General features: G+C 42.1%; 1 protein-coding gene across 1 annotated transcript in view; it reads right to left on the reverse strand.

Moving 5' to 3' along the window:
- adamts3 (ADAM metallopeptidase with thrombospondin type 1 motif, 3) overlaps window positions 1-23,226 on the reverse strand; it is a 177,578-nt gene that overhangs the window by 145,913 nt on the left and 8,439 nt on the right. Inside the window, exon 2 of the mRNA XM_080766756.1 lies at window positions 21,634-21,692. Coding sequence (XP_080622882.1) covers window positions 21,634-21,655 — 22 coding nt within the window. The 5' untranslated portion in view covers window positions 21,656-21,692. The remainder of the gene's footprint in view (window positions 1-21,633; window positions 21,693-23,226) is intronic.

The raw sequence follows: 23,226 nt of genomic DNA on the forward strand, positions 1-23,226 counted from the left end.
TGTATGTGTATGTGTGTCAGACTGTGTATGTGTGTGTGTGTGTGTGTGTGTGTGTGTGTGTGTGTGTGTGTGTGTGTGCGTGCGTGCGTGAGCTCTCAACCTGGCACGTCGCTCTCTGGCTAATAAACGGCAGACCAGCCCCGGTCTGACGTCACTCTCTTCCCTTTCCCATCGGAACACATGGTGAGCAGGAAAGAAGAGCATGGAAGTATAGTTAATTTAATTCTGAACAGCGGTGGAGCAATTTAAGAGAATAGGCCTATAGTGGCCTACCCAGATTTTGTATTCATAAGTAGGCCTAACAATAAAATGTAATAACATGTAAGCCTAAAAATTGCAAAGGCAATTGGCATAAAAATATTTGAAGTAGGCGTAGGCCGCGTAGCCAATTAAAGTAGGCTACAAGATTTTACAAATTGTCTAAATTGCAACATAAAAAATACAAAAAATAGCTGATCTACAAGCTCGTCAATTTTCGCTACTTTTGACAATATATTTTACTTTTTTTTTTTTTTCACCTGGTGTCTTCATCAGGAGGTGGAACAATTATTGTAATAGTCTTCTTCAGAATGAAGCACGGCAGAATACAACACTCCTTAACACCTGAAGGTCAAACACCAATCAGTCTGCACTGGTCACACAGGTGCAGTCAATGTTGTTCAGTCTGTCTAGTTCGGGTGGTAGGCCTATATTCTTGCTCAAGTTCAAATCTGGGCTTTTTTTAGAGAGTGAGAGAGAGAGTGCAGGGGCTTCAGACGCAGCGTCGCCGGACTAGCCGCATTAGTCCGACACCCTACCCCAAACCAGCAAACCCTAACCTATAACCCTAACCAAAGAGTTAGAAAGGATAGAGGGTGGACTGCCCCGCCCCCTGCTGTTCATTTCAATGGAAGTTGCTCATGGCGTTTTACACCCGGAAGAACGGAAGTGCAACAGCTGGGGTTTAACATTGAGCGCTCAATGTTAAACCCCAGCGGTGCGGGGTTTCCTCGTGATAAATGCAGGGGCCCACCTGCAGTTCCAGCTTTCGCCACTACATCTCGCAGCTTTAACGTTGGCAAGCCTTTCTGGGGGCTTGACCCTAACCTCACAGGGAAGCCACAGGTGGGGTTTAACCAGCAATCCATGTCGGGAGCCACGGGTGAGTCTTAACCAGCCTCGCATGACGGGAGAGCAGAGGAAACACTGCCGTGGCTGTCATCGGCAGTTGCCATGTCTGGACAGGCGGCTGAAATGCTGCCACGGCACGGACCAGCACCGGAGTGTCATAACCCCCCCTTCGCCAGCAGCTACCGCCCAGCCCACCCACCCCCCCAGCAGGACGGCGTCTGATCGCCGCTGCCGGTGAATGCACTCGCTCCTTTTGTTTTTATTTATTTTACAATTAGTTTAGCACTTTGCACACTTAGTGATTGCACCTTTCAACAGAACAGAAGATGATAAACATCAATGTAAGCATGTTAAAAACCAGGATATTTTTGTTTTAGAGATATATTTGTCCAGCTTGAAACCGAGACAACAGCTGCTTCTTGAATCTTTTCACCGAACAGTAGTAACACACAGAGGAACCTGCTATCCCACCACCCAGTTCTGCGCCTTGAGCAGACCACCCTCCCCTGCCGGCTTTCCACACTCAAACACAGCCAATTGTGGTGGTTGCGGAGCACCAAGATAGTGGTGGGCAGTTCCTATTCTTTAAAACATTTTAAAAAATCATCATCATTTTTCGACCGCGGTCGAGATCATGGATTTCACAATGCCACGCCAGACTTTCCGGTCCTTCATTGCCATCCCCAGTTCCTGCTTACTGATGCATGTGTCCCTAGCGATGACGTCAGGGAACGACAGTTTTCTACCTCTGGTCTGTTTTGAGGCAGGACTCCAGAGAAGAAGGGAAGATATAACCGGCAGATCTAACAAACCCACAACTTGTCGCATCCATAAAGTGGTAAAACTATGGATGCCATATTAACAAATGTTGGGTTCCCTGGAGTCCTGGACCCCACTTTGGTAACCACTGGTATGGACTGACAGTCGATTATGAACCACAGTGTCCCTATTCTGGGGCAAACATGCAACGAAAATAGTATTACAATACGGTGTGAGGACGGGGCCAAGTAGAGACCAGCTGCTCCTGCCAAACCAAGATTATAGGGTTAAAGGAGACAGTGGGCATGATATGAAAAGGGAAAAAGTAACACAAGTGGGGATATTTTAGTTTAGTTTATTGATTTTGCCCAGCATATTTTACACTCCTCCACATGGAAAGGAGCCAGTTAATGTGGTTTGGGTCTAGTAAGGACGCTTCTTGGGTGTCTCCCAAGGGTCATGGGCAGTTTGGGCACGTCCCGCTGGGAGGCAGCCACAGGGCAGACTAAGGGCCAGATGGGGGGGATTATGTCTCCAGTCCACGCTGGCCTTGGAACGCCTCAGGATTTCCCAGGATGAAGTGGCAAAAGTGGCCCAGGAAAGGGAGTACTGGAACTCTCTGCTGGAACTGTTACCCCCACGACCCGACTGTGGATAAGTGGTTGAAGATGCATGGATATTTTACACGGGGCGGCGGTGGCTCAGGGGTAGAGTGGCCGGATGCCGGATGGTAACCGCAAAGTTGCTAGTTCGAACGCGGGCTCTCCCAGAGTTAGTGTCGAAGTGTCCTTGTTGAGCAAGACACTGAACCCCAAATTGCTCCTGATGTGCTGGTTGGTGTCTTGCATGGTTTCCGCCGCCATCGGTGTATGAATGGGTGAATGTAATGCACAATCTACGTAAAAGGCATTGGATAAAGGCGCTATATAAATGCACCATTTACCCATAGTCCTGTTTGGAATTTGCCGCCATCAAGTGACCAGCTCCAGCTCCAGACAGTGCCAATAGACAATATTAATAATATGTTTGGTATGGGAGGAAACCCACATGAACATGGGGAGAACATCAACTCCACACGCAAAAGGCCCCAGCAGAACCTTCTTGCTGTGAGGCAGCAGTGCTAACTGCTGACCATTACTATTTAATTAAGGTTGCAGTAGTGGAAAGTAACGTATATTTACTCAAGTACCGTACAGTACTGGAATACAATTTTGAGATGCTAAGATGCTGCTATATGTTAGTAGTATAAAAGTCTGCTTAATTGCTGGTGCCTGGTTCATGTATTTTTGTAATAATCAAAAATTCAAAATCTACAAAGTAACTTGTAAGAAAAATAATTATAGTGGCGTTATAGAGTGTAGAAAAGTATTGAAAACTGTACATGACTAAATGTACTTACTCTCCATCACTGGACATCATAGATCACATGAAGTGTGAGATCCACATGGAAGCAGTTATATTAGAACCCGGCCGTCTTATTTCTTGGCTACTAGTAGTAATATGGCATACCCTCTTTATAGAGGTAGAAAAATATATGGCAATTATTATGTGCCAAGAGGACACTTGCCCTGAGGGCAAAAGGTCAACCGCCTCCCCTCGGCCCAATGTTGTTGTGCTTGGGAAAACGTAGGCATTTTTAAAGACCAGCTAATTGCTTTGTAACACTTGGGAGGACACGCTGTCCTGTTCTACAATTGTTTATATTTTGTAAGGGCTCTTGGCTCTTTTTGTGAAACATTATGTAATATGGACAGATTACCCCAGCTTGCTTTCAAACTTTTTTTGTGGACTGGACTAAAGAGACTGGATTAATGATATATTTTGGTTAAAACTAAATGCTTTTTTGTTATCGTTGCTACATTATAGCGTGATTTGTTCACTAACAGGGGTCTTTCCAGCTCTCTAATAAACAGAAAAATATGTTCAAGTGGATTGCCAGTTACATCTAATCTGGAGAGTAGTATACGCATTTATTAGTTCAATTGTATAGTGTTCCTGTCTGCTCATGTATTTGTTTAATCACTTCCAATTTCACATCTCCTGATTGGATAAAATTGGTATACTGTACCAATCTGAAAATGTTTGTTCTGTTGCTGGACAGTTAAAAAATAGCACATTTAAACTAAATGACGCGTGTGCTCAAAAGCAGAATAAAAGGAATACGAGGAGGGGGCATCAATAAATACATAATCAATTAAAAGTATTCATAAACCATTGCACGTAATCTGGTAAGGAGATCAAATATGATCTTATTGTATCCCACTATCCCCCTAGGCCTGGATCAGGCTGCATCAATGTAACAACAGCTCCTTCCATCTCTGTTAAGTCTATAAACTCCTCCAGCCCACTGCTCAAGCTAAAGCTTGGAGTTATACCTTCCAAGCAGGGGTGTAATAGTTAATCAAACTAATAAAAGATTGATTCTAAATTATAATTGATAATGCAAAAATCTATGAATATATATAAAAGAAAATATGCTCTTCTTGTTTATTCGATGAATGAAAAAAGTAATCGATCGATGAATCGCTAAGAAGACAGTGGACAGTTACTCTGCCTATAGTGCCTATACCGCCAAGACAACCTAACGTTACAACTCGTCCTCATACACACAACCTATCCATTTCGCTTGCTTTCAAGCTTCATGTGGATCAGAAATAAAAGAAGCATTTGGTCCCTGACTCTAGGGTGAGGGCTCAATGAGCGGCACAGAGGCCCTCCAGTGTCTGTGTGTGGAAGCCGTTGAATCAGCATTCCATCAGCATCTCAAAAGGCATAGCTTCTGTGCCACGTCTGCTATAAAAGAAGAAAGGAGCTTTAATGGCACAACATCAAATCTTCCTCATAACATAAAGCGATTAGTTTCTCCAAAACAAAAGTGACATGTATGCGCAGTGCTTTCCTGCCCAGTACCAACATAAATAGGCCTACAGAATATACTGTTTATAGTTGCTCAAAAACAGACGAAATAGCGAGTACACTTTTTATATACCGGTAAGTGTAAAGTGTGCAAATATAGATTAAAAGTGGTATACATTTAAAGCCGTTACTCATGAAATGGTGCAAAATACAACGTTCTCAGATGATAGTAGATTTTGCAGGCGTTATTGCAGGAGTTTCAGGCCTAGACTGACGAATTAAAGCCCCATGCCGTGATGCGTGGCAGGCGGCAGCTATCTATAAACAAGGGGAATTACGCTGTTGTTTGTCAAAACAAGCCAGCTCTCTCCCTCACATGCGACCAGCAGACTGCAGCAGCCAGAGATAGACAAACGGAGCAGCGAGGGACGGTGCCATGGTGTCAACAGATCTGGGGAGATCCCAGAACCATTGTCTTAGGAGGAGCTTAGGTTTTGACAACATGCTTTAGGAGGAGGGGATGGACGCACACACACTGTATGGATCGATATAACGGTCTATGTACAAATTAAACCTTCATACGAGTCATACGACACAATATAATGTAATATTTTCAGGCTGTGTGACTATAAACACTATCGCGGAATGAAGCTTAAATAGGCCCTTTAAGCCACTTTCAGCCTGGCATGTCATTATTAAAAAATAATTCAAACTATATATTTATATAATTGGGCTTACAATAATGGGTTAAGGCCATTGTCGTAACATCCTGAATCAGTGACAGCTGTGGTAGTGCCTCAAGCGCCCGCAGAGCCACAGTTCACACCACATCACACGAGTCACGTGATCATACTGTATATCACTCCTTTTATTGGGCATGCACAACTGAAGGTCAGTGTTGAGACAGTGTTCACTTTCCCTCTTTAGAGTTACTCACATACACTCTTGATGATACCGTCTGAAGACAAAACTGACCCCTAATGTTTCCTGCTGATGGTTAAATGATTCAATTAATATCGGAAAAGCAGTACATTTGGGCCTGAGTACTGAGCTGTAGGTGTGCTCAGCCTGCAGATCAAATGAGAGCTGATACAGTATCTAGCTGGCACATCTGCACACCTTATGGTGGGAGAGAAAGAGGTAAAGACACGAGTAAAGAGAGAGAATGTGATGATGCAGGCGAAATTTTGTTGACCCCTAAAAGCTTGGTCTGCTCCTTTTTTCCCTCTACACCAAATCTCTGCAGAAAATAACCGATCTACAAGCTCACATGTTATGAACTTGTAGACCTATTTTCACTGAATGTGTGCCAACAGAATAGGGACGCTAGGGTTCATGTGGGTTAAGTAGGACACGGCGATAAAGATGCAGGCATGACAAAGGAAAACAAGACATACTGTACAGTAGAGTGGTGATGAGCCAAACCACACACGTCTCAATGCGCTGTTCATTGGAGAAGCTACAAAAAAAGCTCAAAGTAGCAATACCACATGTTAAGTAAAAGTCCTGTATTTCAAATTGTACCTGAGGAGAATACAAAAGTATTACACTTCAAGTATCAAAAGTGCAATGTCCCCCCAAAGCTTTTAAAAATGTGTCAAAATCTTTCAAAAATGGCAGAATTACAGGCTCACAATGCATTGCCTCAGGGCTTGTAGTAGATAAGAAGTATAAAATAAGGCTTAATTGGTTTATGACATATTTTGCAATAATATGTGTAATTATGTAGTGGAGTAAAACGTACAATATTTGTGCCTGAGATGTACAGTAGTGCAGTATAAAATATAAAGAAATGTAAAGTGAGCATTTATTACTCAAAGTTATACGATTGATTGATTGATTGATTGATTGACATATTTGTTAACAGTTTGCAGAATTACAGTACAATTCAAGTTAACTGTGAGTGGACGACCCAATAAAGTTCAAATCATCAAAACATTTAGAGACGTACAAATATTCACTTCTATAAAGCCAAAGAACAGAACGGGAATTCATCATACAGTACTGTACTTGAGTAAATGTACTTTGTTACTTATTGCGGAGAGGGCAGATATGAGGGGCAATGATCGCCAATGTTTGCTGGTTCGTTTCCCACAGAAAAGACCCTCTGACAAGCCTAACCCCTAAACCTCATCTGACTCACATGTTGTACTTGCTGCTGGATGGATGAGGGAAGTCAGCAGTGGTGGGAAATGTACTCAATTGTTATACTTAAGTAAAAGTACTAATACTGCATGTAGATATACTCAGTTACAAGTAAAAAGTCCGGAATTCAAAATGTACTTGAGTAAAAGTACAGAAGTATTGACATCAAAAGTAGTCATTATGCGGAATGTCCAATTTCAAGTTCTCAAATGTTAAGAAAAACGTTTTTAAATAGCAGATCTACAAGCTCACTTGCAGATCAGCTTGTAGATTGCTATTTTCAAATGGCTGAAATGTATATAGGGCTGAAGTGGTTACTGTATGTTTTGTGATAATAATACAAATCTACAGTAAGTAACTGCAGCAGTAACAAAATGTAGTGGAGTAAAAATAAAAGACTGAAACGTAGTGGAGTAGAAGTAAAAGTATTGGAAATACTCAAGTACGTAAAGTCCAAATACCTTAAAATTACTTGAGTACAGTACTTAAGTAAAAGTACTTTTCTCTGTGGTGGGTCAGAGAACACAATGTTTAGCAGTGGTTCTCAAACTTTGTCAGGTCAACGAGGACACCCAAAGTCATATGCGGCCACGGAACCCCCATCTGAATATATTTTGTGCCAGGGAAAACACAAAAAAATAATTTCACCCACTGCTTTACACCGATAAACCTGTTATGTGAGTGTGACTAATGCAGTCTGATTGTGATTCTCTGGCCCGTCACAGAGAAATGACCCTCGGACTTCGCTCATCTGGCACTATAAGTACGACATCTGCTGTTTCTCACTATGATGGATCCAGACAAATCAGTTGCTGTTATAATTGCCAGTGAATCACTTGATGCAAATTGAACGCAGGCCTGACAAGAGTACAGTTGGATTTATAGGGCAATATTGTGGAGAAAAGAGAGAGAAAAAAAACTATACCCATAATAAGATTAGGGAAAGCATTGTGTTTCCATTGTTTGTAGCTTTTTTTCTTTGGTTCGAGGTTTACAGCATTCAGACAATCTGTGATTGGTTACGGAATGGTAGCTCCTAATACTGTATTATGGCAAGCTGCAAGCTGTCCAGAAGGGGGTCTGTATGTGTGTGCGTGCGTGAGTGCGCTAGGCCCTCCTATGTCCAGCTTTTGGTGTGTGTGCACAAACTTGGTCCTACACAAAAATGCCCTTGACAATGAATGGACAATTTTGAGTGTTTGTGTAAACACAAACATTGCGTAAACACAAACATTGATGACTAAGGTGAGGACGCAAATTCTGATTGGCCAGAATGAGATGTACGATGATAGAGAGCGCCCCTCACTTCACACGGGTGTGATTTATATATATATATATATATATATATATACAGTATATATTTCACTTTTAATATGATGTCACAGAAATATGATGTCACTGTGTCGATATCAAATCATCAACATGACACCCGAGATCCACATACACAGCTTGTGTATCCAGCAATTTTTGCAGATTTTCATATAGAATCTTCACCTACAGTACAGTGTTGACATGCCTAGAACATACTAGGGTTCATGTGGTTATAACGCCAGAGTGTGTCATTTAACAAAACATTCAGGAAAGGGGCAGGGCTTAAGTGGTTAACTATCATGGAATTGATGAATTAAGCAATATTACACGAGAGGGTGTGGTTTAACGTGATTATTGCCACAACAGTGATGCGGTCAGGAACGAGACGTAGTCGAGTTCCGCAAGCACCACTGAAGTGATGACTGAAGTGACGACCACAAATGTCCCAAGAAACTAGCTAGCCTAGCCACCGAGTTTGCTAGCGCTCTGGGAAAACAGAGCAGCTGAATTATTTGTTTTGATTAGGTGGTGAATGGTGCTGGTTTGATCCACGGCTAGAAACCGTTTCAACCAATCAGATTGCTTCCTCGAATCGACCTGTCGTATAATTGTATATCATCATGCAATTATGTTGATTTGTATTATTCTGTAGAGAGAACGTAATTCCAGCAGGGCCGCCACGGAGGCCAGACAAAGGGAATAATTGCTAACCTAACTAGAAAGGTCGCAATTTTGAAAAATTGCAGAGTGTGGTTGCCGCGGCGGCTTACATGTATACCCCTCCCGCTGATGTCGCCGGCCTGCTACGGTTTCGAGTCACGCCTCAGATCGTGCGCAAGTCATTCGGAGGGGATTTGACCCCCGAAATTCATGTTTTCGCGACAGACGGTTACATTTATCGCGTTTGCGGCGCCCCCTGTGGATGAAAATGGATTTGCTTTTGGAACTCGGTCGAACGAACCACCCCGGACGTGCGATTCGAATTTCGGATGGATTGGACGTTCCGTTCGTGATTTATGGCGTTTTTCGTGATATAGGCCCCTCCTACTGACTTCGGACGACGGTTACGGCCGAACGACACGCACTACCGAAATTCCGAAGTTGGTTTTTTAATCGGATGGGTCCAGAGGTCACGTGTGCCGATTTCTGTGACATTTGGACAAAATCTGTAGTGGGAAAAGCAAAAAGTGTGTTTTGGACAAAATTCAAAATGGCGGAAAATCCATCATGGCGGAAAAGGGCGTGGCCTATATGGGGAGATGCGTCATGACCCAAGGAATCCAGGGTAAAAATAATTGTGATTTTACGACCTACGGTTCAAGAGTTATGAGCCAAAAGGTAAAGTGGGATGTTATAGCGCCACCATGAGGCCGACCTAAAAAATTATATTTTTAATTAATTTTAGTGATAATTAGGAAATATCCCTGAAAGTTTTGTAACTATAGTGCTTACAGTCTCAGAGGGAAAAATACTTGAATGTGTTTTTTTGCATTTCCCCATTCATGTCAATGGGGAAATTTAATTCACTAATAAATTCATATCAAATAAAATATACAACATTTCTCTTAGCAAAGATACCCCTCCCGCTGATATTGCCGGCCTGCTACGGTTTCGAGTCACGTCTCAGGTCGCGTGTAAGTCATTCGGAGGGGATTCGACCCCCGAAATTCATGTTTTCCCGACAGACGGTTACATTTATTGCGTTTGCGGCGCCCCCTGTGGATGAAAATGGAATTGCTTTCGGAACTCGGTCGAACGAACCACCCCGGACGTGCGATTCGAATTTCGGATGGATTGGACATTCCGTTCGTGATTTATGGCGTTTTTCGTGATATAGGCCCCTCCTACTGACTTCGGACGACGGTTACGGCCGAACGACACGCACTATCGAAATTCTGAAGTCGGTTTTTTAATCGGATGGGTCCAGAGGTCACGTGTGCCGATTTCTGTGACATTTGTACAAAATCTGTAGGGGGAAAAGCAAAAAGTGTGTTTTGGACAAAATTCAAAATGGCGGAAAATCCATCATGGCGGAAAAGGGCGTGGCCTATATGGGGAGACGCGTCATGACCCAAGGAATCCAGGGGGAAAATAATTTTGATGTTACGACCTACGGTTCAAGAGTTATGAGCCAAAAGGTAAAGTGGGATGTTATAGCGCCACCATGAGGCCGACCTAAAAAATTATATTTTTAATTAATTTTAGTGATAATTAGGAAATATCCCTGAAAGTTTTGTAACTATAGTGCTTACAGTCTCAGAGGGAAAAATACTTGAATGTGTTTTTTTGCATTTCCCCATTCATGTCAATGGGGAAATTTAATTCACTAATAAATTCATATCAAATAAAATATACAACATTTCTCTTAGCAAAGTACAAGCACACGATTCCCGATTTTTCCGGTCAATTTGACATATGGCTCAAGTGCGTACAGTCAAAACTTCTTGTTGTTGTAGGGCGGCAAACTTTGTCTTACTCCAGGTGTGGAATAATAATAATAAAGTGTTACAATTACAAGAGTCTGGTTGCCTCTCCAGAGGCAACCACACTAATTACAAGACATAGGTATGTGCTTTGAAAGTTGGCCTTCTAAAACAGTCACAGCCACTTTCGAACAAAGTTGACCCCCGCTTGCATGATAAAGGGCCCGAGCCAGCCCCCATTTCAGAGAAGGCATCCGGATTGTTTTTCTTTTCTCTCTCTCACGCTTTGTCCCGAGACAAAAAAATGTCTGACACAATGACTTGTGACGTCTAACAAGCCAAGTTATGCCAGAGACACAATGTGCATCTAGGTGGTAGGCTGGGCCGATACACCCCATGGGGTCAGGGGTGGGTTTTGTCCCCGGGTGTCACACAGCACAACAGTGGGAAGGTATGGCAATAAAATTCTTTGTTGCAAAGGGACGCATTCCAGTGTGTGTGTGTGTGTGTGTGTGTGTGTGTGTGTGTGTGTGTGTGTGTGTGTGTGTGTGGTGTGGTGTGTGTGTGTGTGTGGGGGGGGGATGCTGGTGTGTGTGATTTGACATAATTTAAAACATTTGTTGCCATATTCTGAATGGGAGAGCCCCGGTCTTAATTCTCCACCTCCTGAGTGGACACAATTTAGTTGTTTTGATTGTCTCCTGTGGCTCTTACGTAAGCATGAGTGCTTCCAAATAGTCTTATTTGGGAACAGACGACAGCCAATTAAATTGAGAGACACAACGGGGGGTGATTTTGCGATTCATCATACATACGCCCCTATCCAATAGATAGTCCACTGGTTCCCAAACATTTTCAGCTGAGACCCAAAAGTTATGTTTGGCGTCTCTACGGGACGCAAACGTACAAAATCTCAACCACCTAAGAACTACGTAACAGTGATATTAATAATGACATCTTTTAACACATTGCAATATGACTTGTTGTGTAGCCCCCGTCCCAGGCTTACTCATCTGCGAAGAGAATAGCCTGGTCACAATATAATAGGGCATAGAGTGCATAGCCGGAAATGTCGGGCCGGAACATCCGTCAAATGTATTTCCCCCGGATACAATATTTGTCGACCAATGACAACACTTGTTTCATACACGGAGAATGTAAACAGATTTGTATAGATTCAACGTATATACTTCTGCCAAATTCCAGCAATGCACTCTACAGCGCATATTGTGCCCAGCGTGTTTGTTGGTTGTGAGGTTGTAGATCTGCTAATATAATGAATGTTCTTTTTTTTTAAATGCAAAAATAATTGAGGATATTTATTTGTGACCCATAAAAATGGGCATGCGACCCAAAAATGGGTCTCACTCTCAACCCACCTTTTGGGAACCACTGCAGTACACTCACTATATAATGAAGGGAAGGGAAGGGCCATTGTTATAGCTTATAGGTATCCACCATTTATCATTGAATGGTGTGCAATAACAACTTAAAAAGTGGTTGGCAAATATGAACAAAATACAATGGTGAACGATATACCGTAGTAAAGTTAGTATCTTTATAGTTGTATAGTGCTCAGTGGTTAAAATGATTTAACATTTTTCAGAGTCCAGAGATTTTGAAGTTGTGTGAATTTCTGCCTCTGTGGGGGGGTATTTATATGGAAATATCATGACGAATGGCTTTGCAAGACTAAACAATGAACATCAATGATGATGTTTAGGTGAAAAAAGAACAGATTTATGTATTTATTAATGAATTAATTAAAATATAACTGTTTTAATAGTACAATAATGGTGCAATCTAATGAAAACTCATGTTCAATAGAGGGTATGCGCGTGACATCATCATCATACCTGGAAGTTATGCGGGATACTTATACTCATTGGAAAAAAACTTCTTTCTGGTCTTAACAGCCCATATCCAAAAAGAAAAGTCCTATCTTATTGCATTAAAGCCCCAAAACAAATCTAAATAAATAAATACTTTTGGAGACTATATGAATGTCACTGAGCTGGTTGACTTTGAGGGATTATTGTTGTTTTTTGTTTTCCAGAAAACTTTTGCATGAGACAGTTTGAACCTAAACATTTCCAGGGTGTACTGAATAATTTAGGCCCACACACAAGCTTGTTGCGATACTAAAGAAGTGTGCTGACGGCTGAGGATGCAATCTTTAAGGAAGTTGTCAAACTGAAACTTGGTGAAACAACTTTGCAACTGGGACATGGGGCGGCCATATCTGAACTGGTTAGTGAGCCTGGTTGTCCCTATGATTCCAGGCCAGGTCAGCAATGTGTCGATGTGTGTCCCTGAGCAAGACTCTTAAACCTTAACTGCTCCCTGAGCACGTAGAATGGCTGCTCACTGCTCATGGTCGTTATAGGATGGGTAAATGCACAATATGCACATGCACAGTGACAAGAAACACCCCAAAGGAGTGAGGACAAGATAGATAGACATGTCTAGATGATGTATTTTATCTGGAATGGGACAAATCCCCATGTATTTTAAATCTAATTGCGCAGACATTTGATTCGATGGCTCGTGTTATGATTTATGGAATGAGTAATTACTGTATTGCAAATGCAAATAAGGGATAATAAATCTACAGTGAAACAAGCAGTTTCATCACACTGTCAGCTATTTCAAAGTACCCTAGTGCAGTGTGAATGTGAATCACTGTACATTATTAATTACATACTGTATCTACTAAATACTGTAACAAAGTACACTTACCGGTACTTGAGTATTGTATTGTACTGTTTGTAACACAAATATTGTATTTTTGACTCAATTACATTTATACGTAGGAAATAGGAATGGAACAAGTATTGTGAATTAACCGTATAAGCCATATTATTTCAAATTGATGTATCTTTTATATAATGTGATATAAATCTGAACATTTTAATACACTGGCATTAAAGGTATGGTAATAAACAAGAAATTAGTATCCCTACCTGAAAAAAATATTTTTAAAAATATTTTTACTAAAGAGCTGGACAGACAGGGAGACCCCCAAACCCTATAGCGATGGTTAGTATCAGAATATAAAGCTATTTAACACTTATTTTAACAAACACATTTAATTTACCCTACCTTTAAAAAGAAAATGTACTTTCTGATTTGTACATAAAAAGCAAGTAACTCCAGTACTTTAACTCAAGTACAAATTTGACAGAGCAACATTCACTTGTAGTTGGGTAATATTTGACCAGGAATATCTATAATTTGACTCAAGTACTGTGTGGTTGAGTACTTTGTCGACCACTGACTATAGGAACCAAATCAATCATTAGGTACAAAATGTGGAGTGATTAGATTACTGCCTTACAAGCTCCTGCATCCATAGCAACCTAAACAGAGGCAGAACAGCGGTCTGGTATTCAGAAATAGCAGACTGCTATTTGCCTAAATTGACCAATCAGAATTGAGCATTCAACAAAGCCATGTAATAAACAGTGGTAATGCAACAATGCTGTATGGCTTAGCAACAAAGAATACTGGACCATACTTTTGTAAACTTTGGCAGAACTTTGGGAGATGAAATTAGTTGGTCTGGTGGAAATGATGTCTCAAATCCTGCCACGAGGGATTCCCAGAAGACATAGCAGGACTATAATAAAAATGACAACATTGAGGAAAGTAAAGACATATTGCCTTTTCTTTAGAGTTAGGGCTTTAGTTTAGAGTTAATCTCTTAAAACCTGTATACTTCATAGACCTCCTACTATTTTCCTTCTGCACAAGACCTCTTTGTCAAACATAGCCAATCTACTGTATACAAGCTCACAATGCAGCAATATTTTGCTGATCGTTCACCCCAGAATAAGGATGCCAGGGTTCATGTCGTTATGTGTAAAACGAAGAGTCATTTTAGATGTACAAGCTCACAGCACGTCACTTCGTTACGCAATGCAAGCTTGTACATCTGCTGCGGCCCATCAGCTGTAGCGTGAGGAAGCTGTGGATTGTGATCTCAGGCCGGAGGAGAGTGCTGTGTGGCGTTTTGGAGGCCGGAGGTGATGCTGATTTAGACTTCATTGTATGACAGAGTTGCGCATCAAATCTACAAGCTCAAAATGCATCACACAAGCTTGTAGACAGCTGCTATTTTTGGCAGGTTTTAATGGTTTCAACTGGGAGAAAGACATTTTTGGTTTTTCTGGAACAGATTACCGACTGGGTGGGACATATCTGGGTAGTCTTGCCCTCTCCCTCACCTCATCTATGGCGTCACGCAGTTACTATACTGTACCTGTTCTTATGTGGCACGCTTGTGCAGAGAAACCCATGCCCAGGACTCCCTTTAGCCTTTCATGACAGGAACTGTAGTTTGAGGGTCTCCCAACTCCGTGGATGAATAATGTCCTTGTTTCATGAATATTATTAATGTATGCATAAACATTTTTGTTCAAATACACTGCCCGTTCCTGGCTTCTGGTAAATATGCTGTCTTTGGTGGAAAGTGGGCAGGCCTCCTAGGAGCGGTTGATTCTAAAAGGTTAACTGTGTGGGAAGTCTTCCTGACGATGTATAAATAAGCCTAGAATGTCTTTGTAAGCCAGTGGGGTGGACCCAATAAGCGACCCTTGCATGCATGCATGCATGGGTTCTGCTATGCAAACACACTAGAAAACACGTAATTGGCTGTCGAGTAGAAAACAATTGTGGACCAAAGATATAGACAGTAAATAGTGCATTTATATAGCGCCTTTTTCCAAAGTGCAATTATATTCACACACAGTTGTTGAGGTGTGGAACGACTTTCTGACTTAATGGTACATCAAAATGCCTCATTTTGCATGCACATTCGCACTACATTGAGGAACAAATGCTTTTAACATCTTTTAACATTGTCCTATTACAGCGCCACCAGGAGGCCAATTTTGATATTACTCCTACAGATTTTGTCCAAATGTCACGCAAATTGGTACACATTATCTCAAATACATGGCAGGGCAGATATACATCTTGGGTGGCGAAAAAGATACAAGAATGCCTCCACTTTCTCAGGCTACTGAATATGTTTGGCACGGGCACCAAAGTCCTGCAGGACTCCTACAGAGGTACAGTACCACGACAGCATCCTGATTCCTGACTGGCTGCACCACTACCTGGTATGGAAACTGTACTGACCTCAACTACAAGGCAATGCCAAAGAGTCCAAGGACAGCAGAAAGAATCTGTGGAGTGGATGTGACCGTCCCTCCATCAAGTCATACAGTATGAACGAGCTCAAAAGCTCACTGAATCATCGTTAGCGGAGGTGTTTCATGGATTTAGGCTGGTGTCCAAGATAACAATCATTTCGGGGAAACGCCTCTTACACATAGCTAAATCCCCAAATTCCGGATTTAGGGACTCTGACGCAAGATAAAACATTTGGCCAGTTTCGACTTGCAGCCGTCTGTAGGTGCCCCTTGAGAGCAGTTTTGAAGGATCGAGTCAAGGGATTCACGTGTCTTAATGACAGTTGGTAGGGCGTTCGCGTTCCACATTTTTGTGGCATAGGAGTTTTGTTGAACTCCCTGGTGTGGGTGTGGACTTCATTGACATTAAGGAAGTATTTAGACAGGTACATGGGTATCTTGGTGGTGTATCGAATCTTGTGGACCAGACCCATTGCAAGATGCTGTACTCTGTCATCAACCCTAAGCCATTCCAGCGTGTCAAAGTGGGCAGATAGGGGTGAGGTGGGTTCGGGGGGTGAGGCCCAGTAGTAACCTGACCAGTTTGTTTTGGGAAGTCTGGAGCCTTGTTTTAAGGGCCTTTGAGGTGCTGTGGTACCAAGAGGTGCATGCATAGTCAAAGAAACCTTGTACGAGGGCTCCTGTTAGGGTCATCAAGGTGTTTTAACAATAAAGAACCTTGGAACATTGAACCTTAATTGCCATGCGTTACAAGCTTGCAGCTATTTGACGTATGATTAGTTGGAATGAGATAAAGCTGATTGACTGTCTGATGCTGTAACTGTCTTACTTCCTGGTATCAGTGCAACAGTGAGCACTGCTTATATTGTGATTTGGTAATTAACCTCCTTGCTCTTAACCTCCCTAGCACCCCCACACACACTATATGAGGACATCAACATTTCAGAACGGCAATGTTAAGTATGTACTTTTTGACATGTTAACGACACAAGCTGAAAATAGCCTATCTGCACGCTCGCACACACACACACACACACACACACACACACACACACACACACACACACACACACACACACACACACACACACACACACACACACACACACACACACACACACACACACACACACACACACACACACACACACACAGTCTCTCTCTTATACCTTTTCTTTAGGCAGAGAGAGAAAAAATGATCTGATTTGAATTGCTTTTTTAAGGTCACGTGGAAATATACCGTACAGTCGAAGACAACACTGCACAGCATGTAGTTTCAGTAGCAATACCACAACGTAGAAATACTCAGTTACAGGTAAAAGTCCTGTATTCAAAATTTCAAGTAAAGGTGCACAAGTACTGGCATCGAATAGCAGAACTCTAAAATAGGGTTTAAGTGGCTAAAGCATGCGTTTGGAATAATAATTTCCAAAGTAAAAGAGTCAAACGTGGTTGTCTAAGTGGGCTCCAGGAACCCCCCAGGGGGCTACATGTACCAGTCTGACAGGGCTCCCTCCAGTACAGCCTACGTGACATGTGTGAGAATGGAAGGTTTCCAGGTCTGACAGGGCTCCCTCCAGTCCACCATATATACGTGACATGTGTAAGAATGGAAGGTTGCCAGAGATGAGAGAGTGACGCTCTGTCCTCCACACAGCAGGGTCAGGATCTCAGTCTCATGATGTCTTGATGACATGTCATCTGAAGCCTGTCTGTGACGGAGATATACTCGTGTGTGGAGTTTGAACCAGTGTAGCATTTGAGTGTGGTGTGGAACTGTATTGATGTGGCCCACCATTTTAAAGCTCACATAAGGCACTTTGCAATACGTCCATGCTAAACTCATGTAGGCTATTTCCATGTAAAATGTATTTGGCCACGCACCCCCTTTTTAAAATATTTTATGCCAGGGACCCCCATAATAAGAGAATTGTTGGAAAAAAAGGGGAAAAAAAGAGTTGTTGAAACTTTTTTTTCGCACTATTTACAAAAATGTTTAGAGAATATGTTCGGCTATTTTCAAGTACAAAAGAGGGTTTATCATGTGCTTACGTTTCATCATTTAGCTGGGGACCCCCTATAAACCCCTCAATGACCTCTGGGGGTCCCTGGACCCCACTTTGAGAACCACTGGGCTAAACAACATTCCTGCATGCACTTTTATTTACAAATAAGCGTGCCTTTAACATCCTGCGTTCAAACTAAAACACTGGGAATGCCATTAGAGATAGGTTATATACATGTAACATGATTTATTGTTGAGCTAAAACTTTGTGAAGCGACATCTGGGATGTGAACTGGCATTAGGTGTGAAAAAGTCCAAGTCTGGCCACTGGTTAATTATGTGTCAATCTGGGAAACCATTCGTCTTGAAATCTTGTGAACACGCCTGGCTGCAACAGCTCCATTTTGACAGAAAAACAGACAGTGGCGGAAGAGGTCTTTCTCACAACATGTCTCTTCGTGACGCAATGTGACCTTGTTCTGTTGATTGGCTATTTTCGTATAAATCAGGGCTTAAGTGATGTTTTGTCATAATCATCTAAGCCTAAAAGTCTCTCAGATAATTGTAGTAGAGTAAAATACAATATTTGCCATCAGATATAGTAGAACAGATAACAGTATAAAATGGAAATATTCAAGTATAAGTACCTCAAACTTTTACTTAAGTACAATACTTGAGTATGTTATATATAGTAGATCTGGTATTGTTCTACAAAATAAGGAAAGTACAAACAACCTCTGAGGAAGTGTGGTACAGTAGGCTATCTCTTTTTAAGTAACACATCACAAATGGTTTTGAAAAGTGTCGTTTTTCCCAACGAGGCTTACAAAATAGCTCCTCATAACAGTGATTGAGGTTGTCTCTCTAGTTGTGTGTTTAAGTCAAAGTTTGTTTTGGTAGTTTCAGCACCCTCTGGTGGACACAGACGAGCAAAAACGCCCTCTCGTTACTATAGTGTGGCATCTCAGAAGATAACACTGAGAAACATATGGCCTTTTTACACAGCCTGTTCAAGGTGGGGATGTTACAGTTGCCCCATCATTGAGCATTTCTGTTCTTTGTAAAAACGTATAAGGAAGAGGAATGGGGGTGCAGACGAATACAAAGTGACCTGGTATTCCTAAAGTAATCTAAGTAAATCATGCTTAAACGGTCAAACCTAACTAACCTTATTCCTAACCTTATCCTTCACCTCAGTAAAGCTATGCCTAAATCTAACCCTATTCCTAAACGTAACCCCAGTAAAACTATACCTAACCCTAAACTTATTTCTAACCTTATTCTCAACGAGCTGTCGCCGTGAGGTCGGTGGAAAAAATCTGGGGCGAGATGGAATTGGGGCGACCTGTTACCGTGCAGACATTGTTGTGGCTCCTTGCAGTGGTGGAAAAAGTAGGCCTACTCACATTTTGCACTTGAGTAAAAGTATAGCAATACTGCAATACTGCAAGTCCGGAATTCAAAATGTACTTAAAGTACAAAAAGTACCAAGTATACTCATTGTGCAGAATTTCACAAGTTTTCAAATGTATGAAATATGCTATTTTCAAATGGGCGAATTATATAGGGTTGAAATAGTAAATGTATGTTTTTGCAATAATATTCCATCTACAAAGTAACTAGTAACTAGAAGTAGAAGTAAAAGACAAAGGTGGTCAGACAGGGGTGTGACGTCCAAAGTGGGCCCACCTTTCTGCCTTGAACCTCTCCCTGCTTCTCTTCAAATTATTCTCACAGCCCAACTCAGCCCGCCGTCATTAAACACAAGGTGGGCCCACCTTTCTGCCTTGAACCTCTCCCTGCTTCTCTTCAAATTATTCTCACAACCCAACTCAGCCCGCCGTCATTAAACACAAGGTGGGCCCACCTTTCTGCCTTGAACCTCTCCCTGCTTCTCTTCAAATTATTCTCACAACCCAACTCAACCCGCCGTCATTAAACACAAGCGGTATCTCCAATGCAAGAAATAAGAAGCTTTTATACATAGTCAGAAAATGGCTGAGATGTGAGTTCGGTCCTTACAACACATTTAAACTAGAAAAAGTGCCCTTCTGGGAACAAGTCTCCACCAGGAGGATAGGAGTGAGTGTGAGTGTGAGTCAGTGTGAGTGTGAGTGTGAGTGTGAGTGTGAGTGTGAGTGTGTGTGTGTGTGTGTGTGTGTGTGTGTGTGTGTGTGTGCACTGTGCAGTGTGATGTTTGGCTAAAAGTTTAGGAGTAATATAAACATGTATTTTTGTTTTGTGTGTATGTGTGTGTGTGTGTGTGTGTGACACGGCCTGGCCTGTTGTAGCGCCACCATGAGGCTGATTTGGAAACTGTCACGTGGCATTTCTTCCTCAGCCTAGTGAAAATATATATCTACCGGTATATTTTACCGGTACGGTACCCAAATTACATTAGCTGCGATACACACTGATTTGACTAATACGACTGTATTGCAGAGGGTGATTTAAGCATTTAAATGGGAACATGGAGTCATGAAGTGAAGTTTCTCAGCCTACATAACATTACCTCACTATTTATGTAACGATCTTAAATAGCAACACGCTCCTCTTTAAGCAGTGCAGTACTTTCTTCATGTCCCAAACATATTCCATCTTAGCAGCTCACCACAGACTAGACAGCATTTCTCACCACCACCACCACCACCACCACCACCATCCTTTTGTGTTGATGTTGGCACAAGGAGGTCGTCACAAAACCAGCTCTACAGGAAAGTCCAATATTTGAACTTTTCACTCTTACTTAACAGCAATGAGCATTGCCCCGAGAAGAGCTGTATTTTGGTATGGGCTACAGTAGGTGTACACTGTTCAGTGTCCACTCCAGACACAGTTGCACTTTTGTGTGTGTGCTGTGAATATGCGCTCTGAAATAAGACGCAAACGGAATTGTCTCATGAAGATATTAATCGCATGGCTCCTATTCCCCGTTTAATTATATAACATGTGTGTGTGTGTGTGTGTGTGTGTGTGTGTGTGTGTGTGTGTGCGTGAGTACGGGGCGCGTGTCTCTATTGAAAGCAACATTTTCCCGAGATTCCTTGCGAAGCGGAAGCTTGAGCGGAAGCTTGCCAATCAGAGCTCCTTTGGATTGAATTCCTGGAAACGACGAGCTGTGATTGGCCAGTAGTTACTCGAGTGGCAGCGAGAGACATGGAGGAGTCGCATTAGTGACGTCACTTGTGCAGCGACGCAGCGTGCCTTCAGCACTTCCGCTTGACTTCCTCCTGCCTTCAATGGAGACACGTCGCTCCAATCATAACGGAAGGGGACGTTGATAAGTCCCGGAAAAGACGCGCTGTGATTGGCCAGTAGTCAATTGAGTGGCAGCGAGAGACATGGAAGAGTTGCATAAGTGACATCACTTGGTCACTGACTGCAGCCTGCCTTCAGCAAATGCCTTCAGCACTTCCGCTTGACTCCATGCCTTCAATGGAGACATGTTGCTCCAATGAACTGCAGCGGCCAATGAGGCATCTATTTCTTTTTTATACCGGCATCTCTGTGTGTGTGTGTGTGTGTGTGTGTGTGTGTGTGTGCGTGTTCATTTAGAACACACTTTCACAAACGCCTGAGTTAAAAATAACTTTACTAAAAGAAGAGTGACAGCAGCAACTCAGGGACATCCGATAACCTTCATGATATGAAATCTAATTTCCTTGAAATTGTAAATATTATTAGAATTTCAAGTTTCGAGTCATGAGACATCACACGCAATGCATTTCCAATGATGCCACATAAAAAAGATTTGTTTGATCATAAAAGTAATAAAGTTGACTTTCTAACTTGGTGAAACTTGAATCTCCTTGGTATGCTAGTGGCCTGTTCACTGACAGCTGTTAACAGATAGACAGACAAAGAGTACCTGCTACTGGACGATCATCCATCAAATCCAGAGACCACCAAAACAGGATCAATACTCCTCTGTAAACAAGAAGACAAAGAATCAATGATTATGTGTTTCTGGGTGGAGTAGCTGTTTTGAGAATACAGGCTGGTGTACAGCGGAGCTGCGAGGACCCGAACCTCTATTTACTAAAGTTGCATATAACAATAACTTTTAATGATGCCTTGACACCAAAACCATACCATTTGTAATTATCTTTAGAAAAACAAATTTAAATAGTGAACATAGCTGTACTACAAGCTCACAATGTGTCGCATAACGACAATGTAATGCCATGTAATAATAGTGCGTGGTTGTGTAAATTATTATTCTTGTCCACAGCTGATGTTTCATTCATTTGACGAGGAGTGCCTAGCCTAGAGCCCTTATAAGAGCCCTTATATGAAGCTTCTGTCAGGCAATACCATCAGACACTTGAGGGAGGTTGAGAGATGCTGTTTTGTCAAACTCAGGATGACAGCACCACTGGTCAAACTAGTCAACTGCACTCTAAGAGTATACAAAATCACGACACTTTGACTTTGAATATATATGGACAATTCTGAGTGCTCAGGGGACAGATTCAAAATGGGTTTTCCTGATGTGCCCTTTCTGTCTGAACTGAAATGATACAGTATATTTTCACCTTTTGTGACAGCTGTCAGACTTAATGATAAAATGCTTCTCCGATTTTAAGCAGTTTATTCCCAGACACTGGTGGTCCTCATGTGAACTACGCAACTACTCTTCCTCTCTCCACGGAACCCTGAGAAATGAAAGAATGTTGAGAAACGGTCTGCCTACATGCCTGACCAATGTGCAGTGTTTATATTTGGTCAGAAGGGTATGTGTAGACCGCCTGCAGAAATGAGTTTTTGTTCTGCCAGGAGTCTCTTGTGAGCCATTTAAAAGGTGCATGTAGAATCTTCTCTGGTTGACATTTTGTTGTCTCTTGATGTCAGAGTGATATCAATGTGTCAATATAACTACTTGTAGGGAAAGGATCTGAAAATAACGTGTCAAAGCATTTTTACACTGTTATTATTGCTACTTTTAAGTCAAAACTCAGAGTAAGCTTCTTCCACCACTGACTAGGACTGACATATCAACACAAACTGAAGCTGTATCTTCCCTAAGGGGCCAGCGTTGCTTACTGGCTGAAAACGCTACAGTACTGTTCGGCTAAAAAAGCTTCCAAACGCCCAAGTTGAAAATATTTCAGCTCTCAACAGGCACATGAAAACGCCACATGTGCAGTGCAACGTGCAAGCGCAAACTCGTCTGGCTTCGGTTTCTAAAAACGCAGCACTCCCAGTGTAAACAATTCAAAACATACGCTGTGCTTTGGAAAAACTAAGCTTTTTGCTGGGCACGGCCCCCAAGGGTTGCTCCGCTACATGGACACGGTGGACTGAACTGGCACCGATGTTAAGCCGGATATACTTACAGTTACAGTATACTACAGTATATAGCCTACAATAACCGGGTTCCCCAGGGGGTGGAATTCTCAGCTATCACCAGAGTTTATCACAACTAGAGATGTACCGATACATCCTGTTCCTTACCGATAGC

Source organism: Protomyctophum bolini, assembly GCF_963924005.1.
Source record: "Protomyctophum bolini genome assembly, chromosome: 6".
Lineage (NCBI taxonomy): Eukaryota > Metazoa > Chordata > Actinopteri > Myctophiformes > Myctophidae > Protomyctophum > Protomyctophum bolini.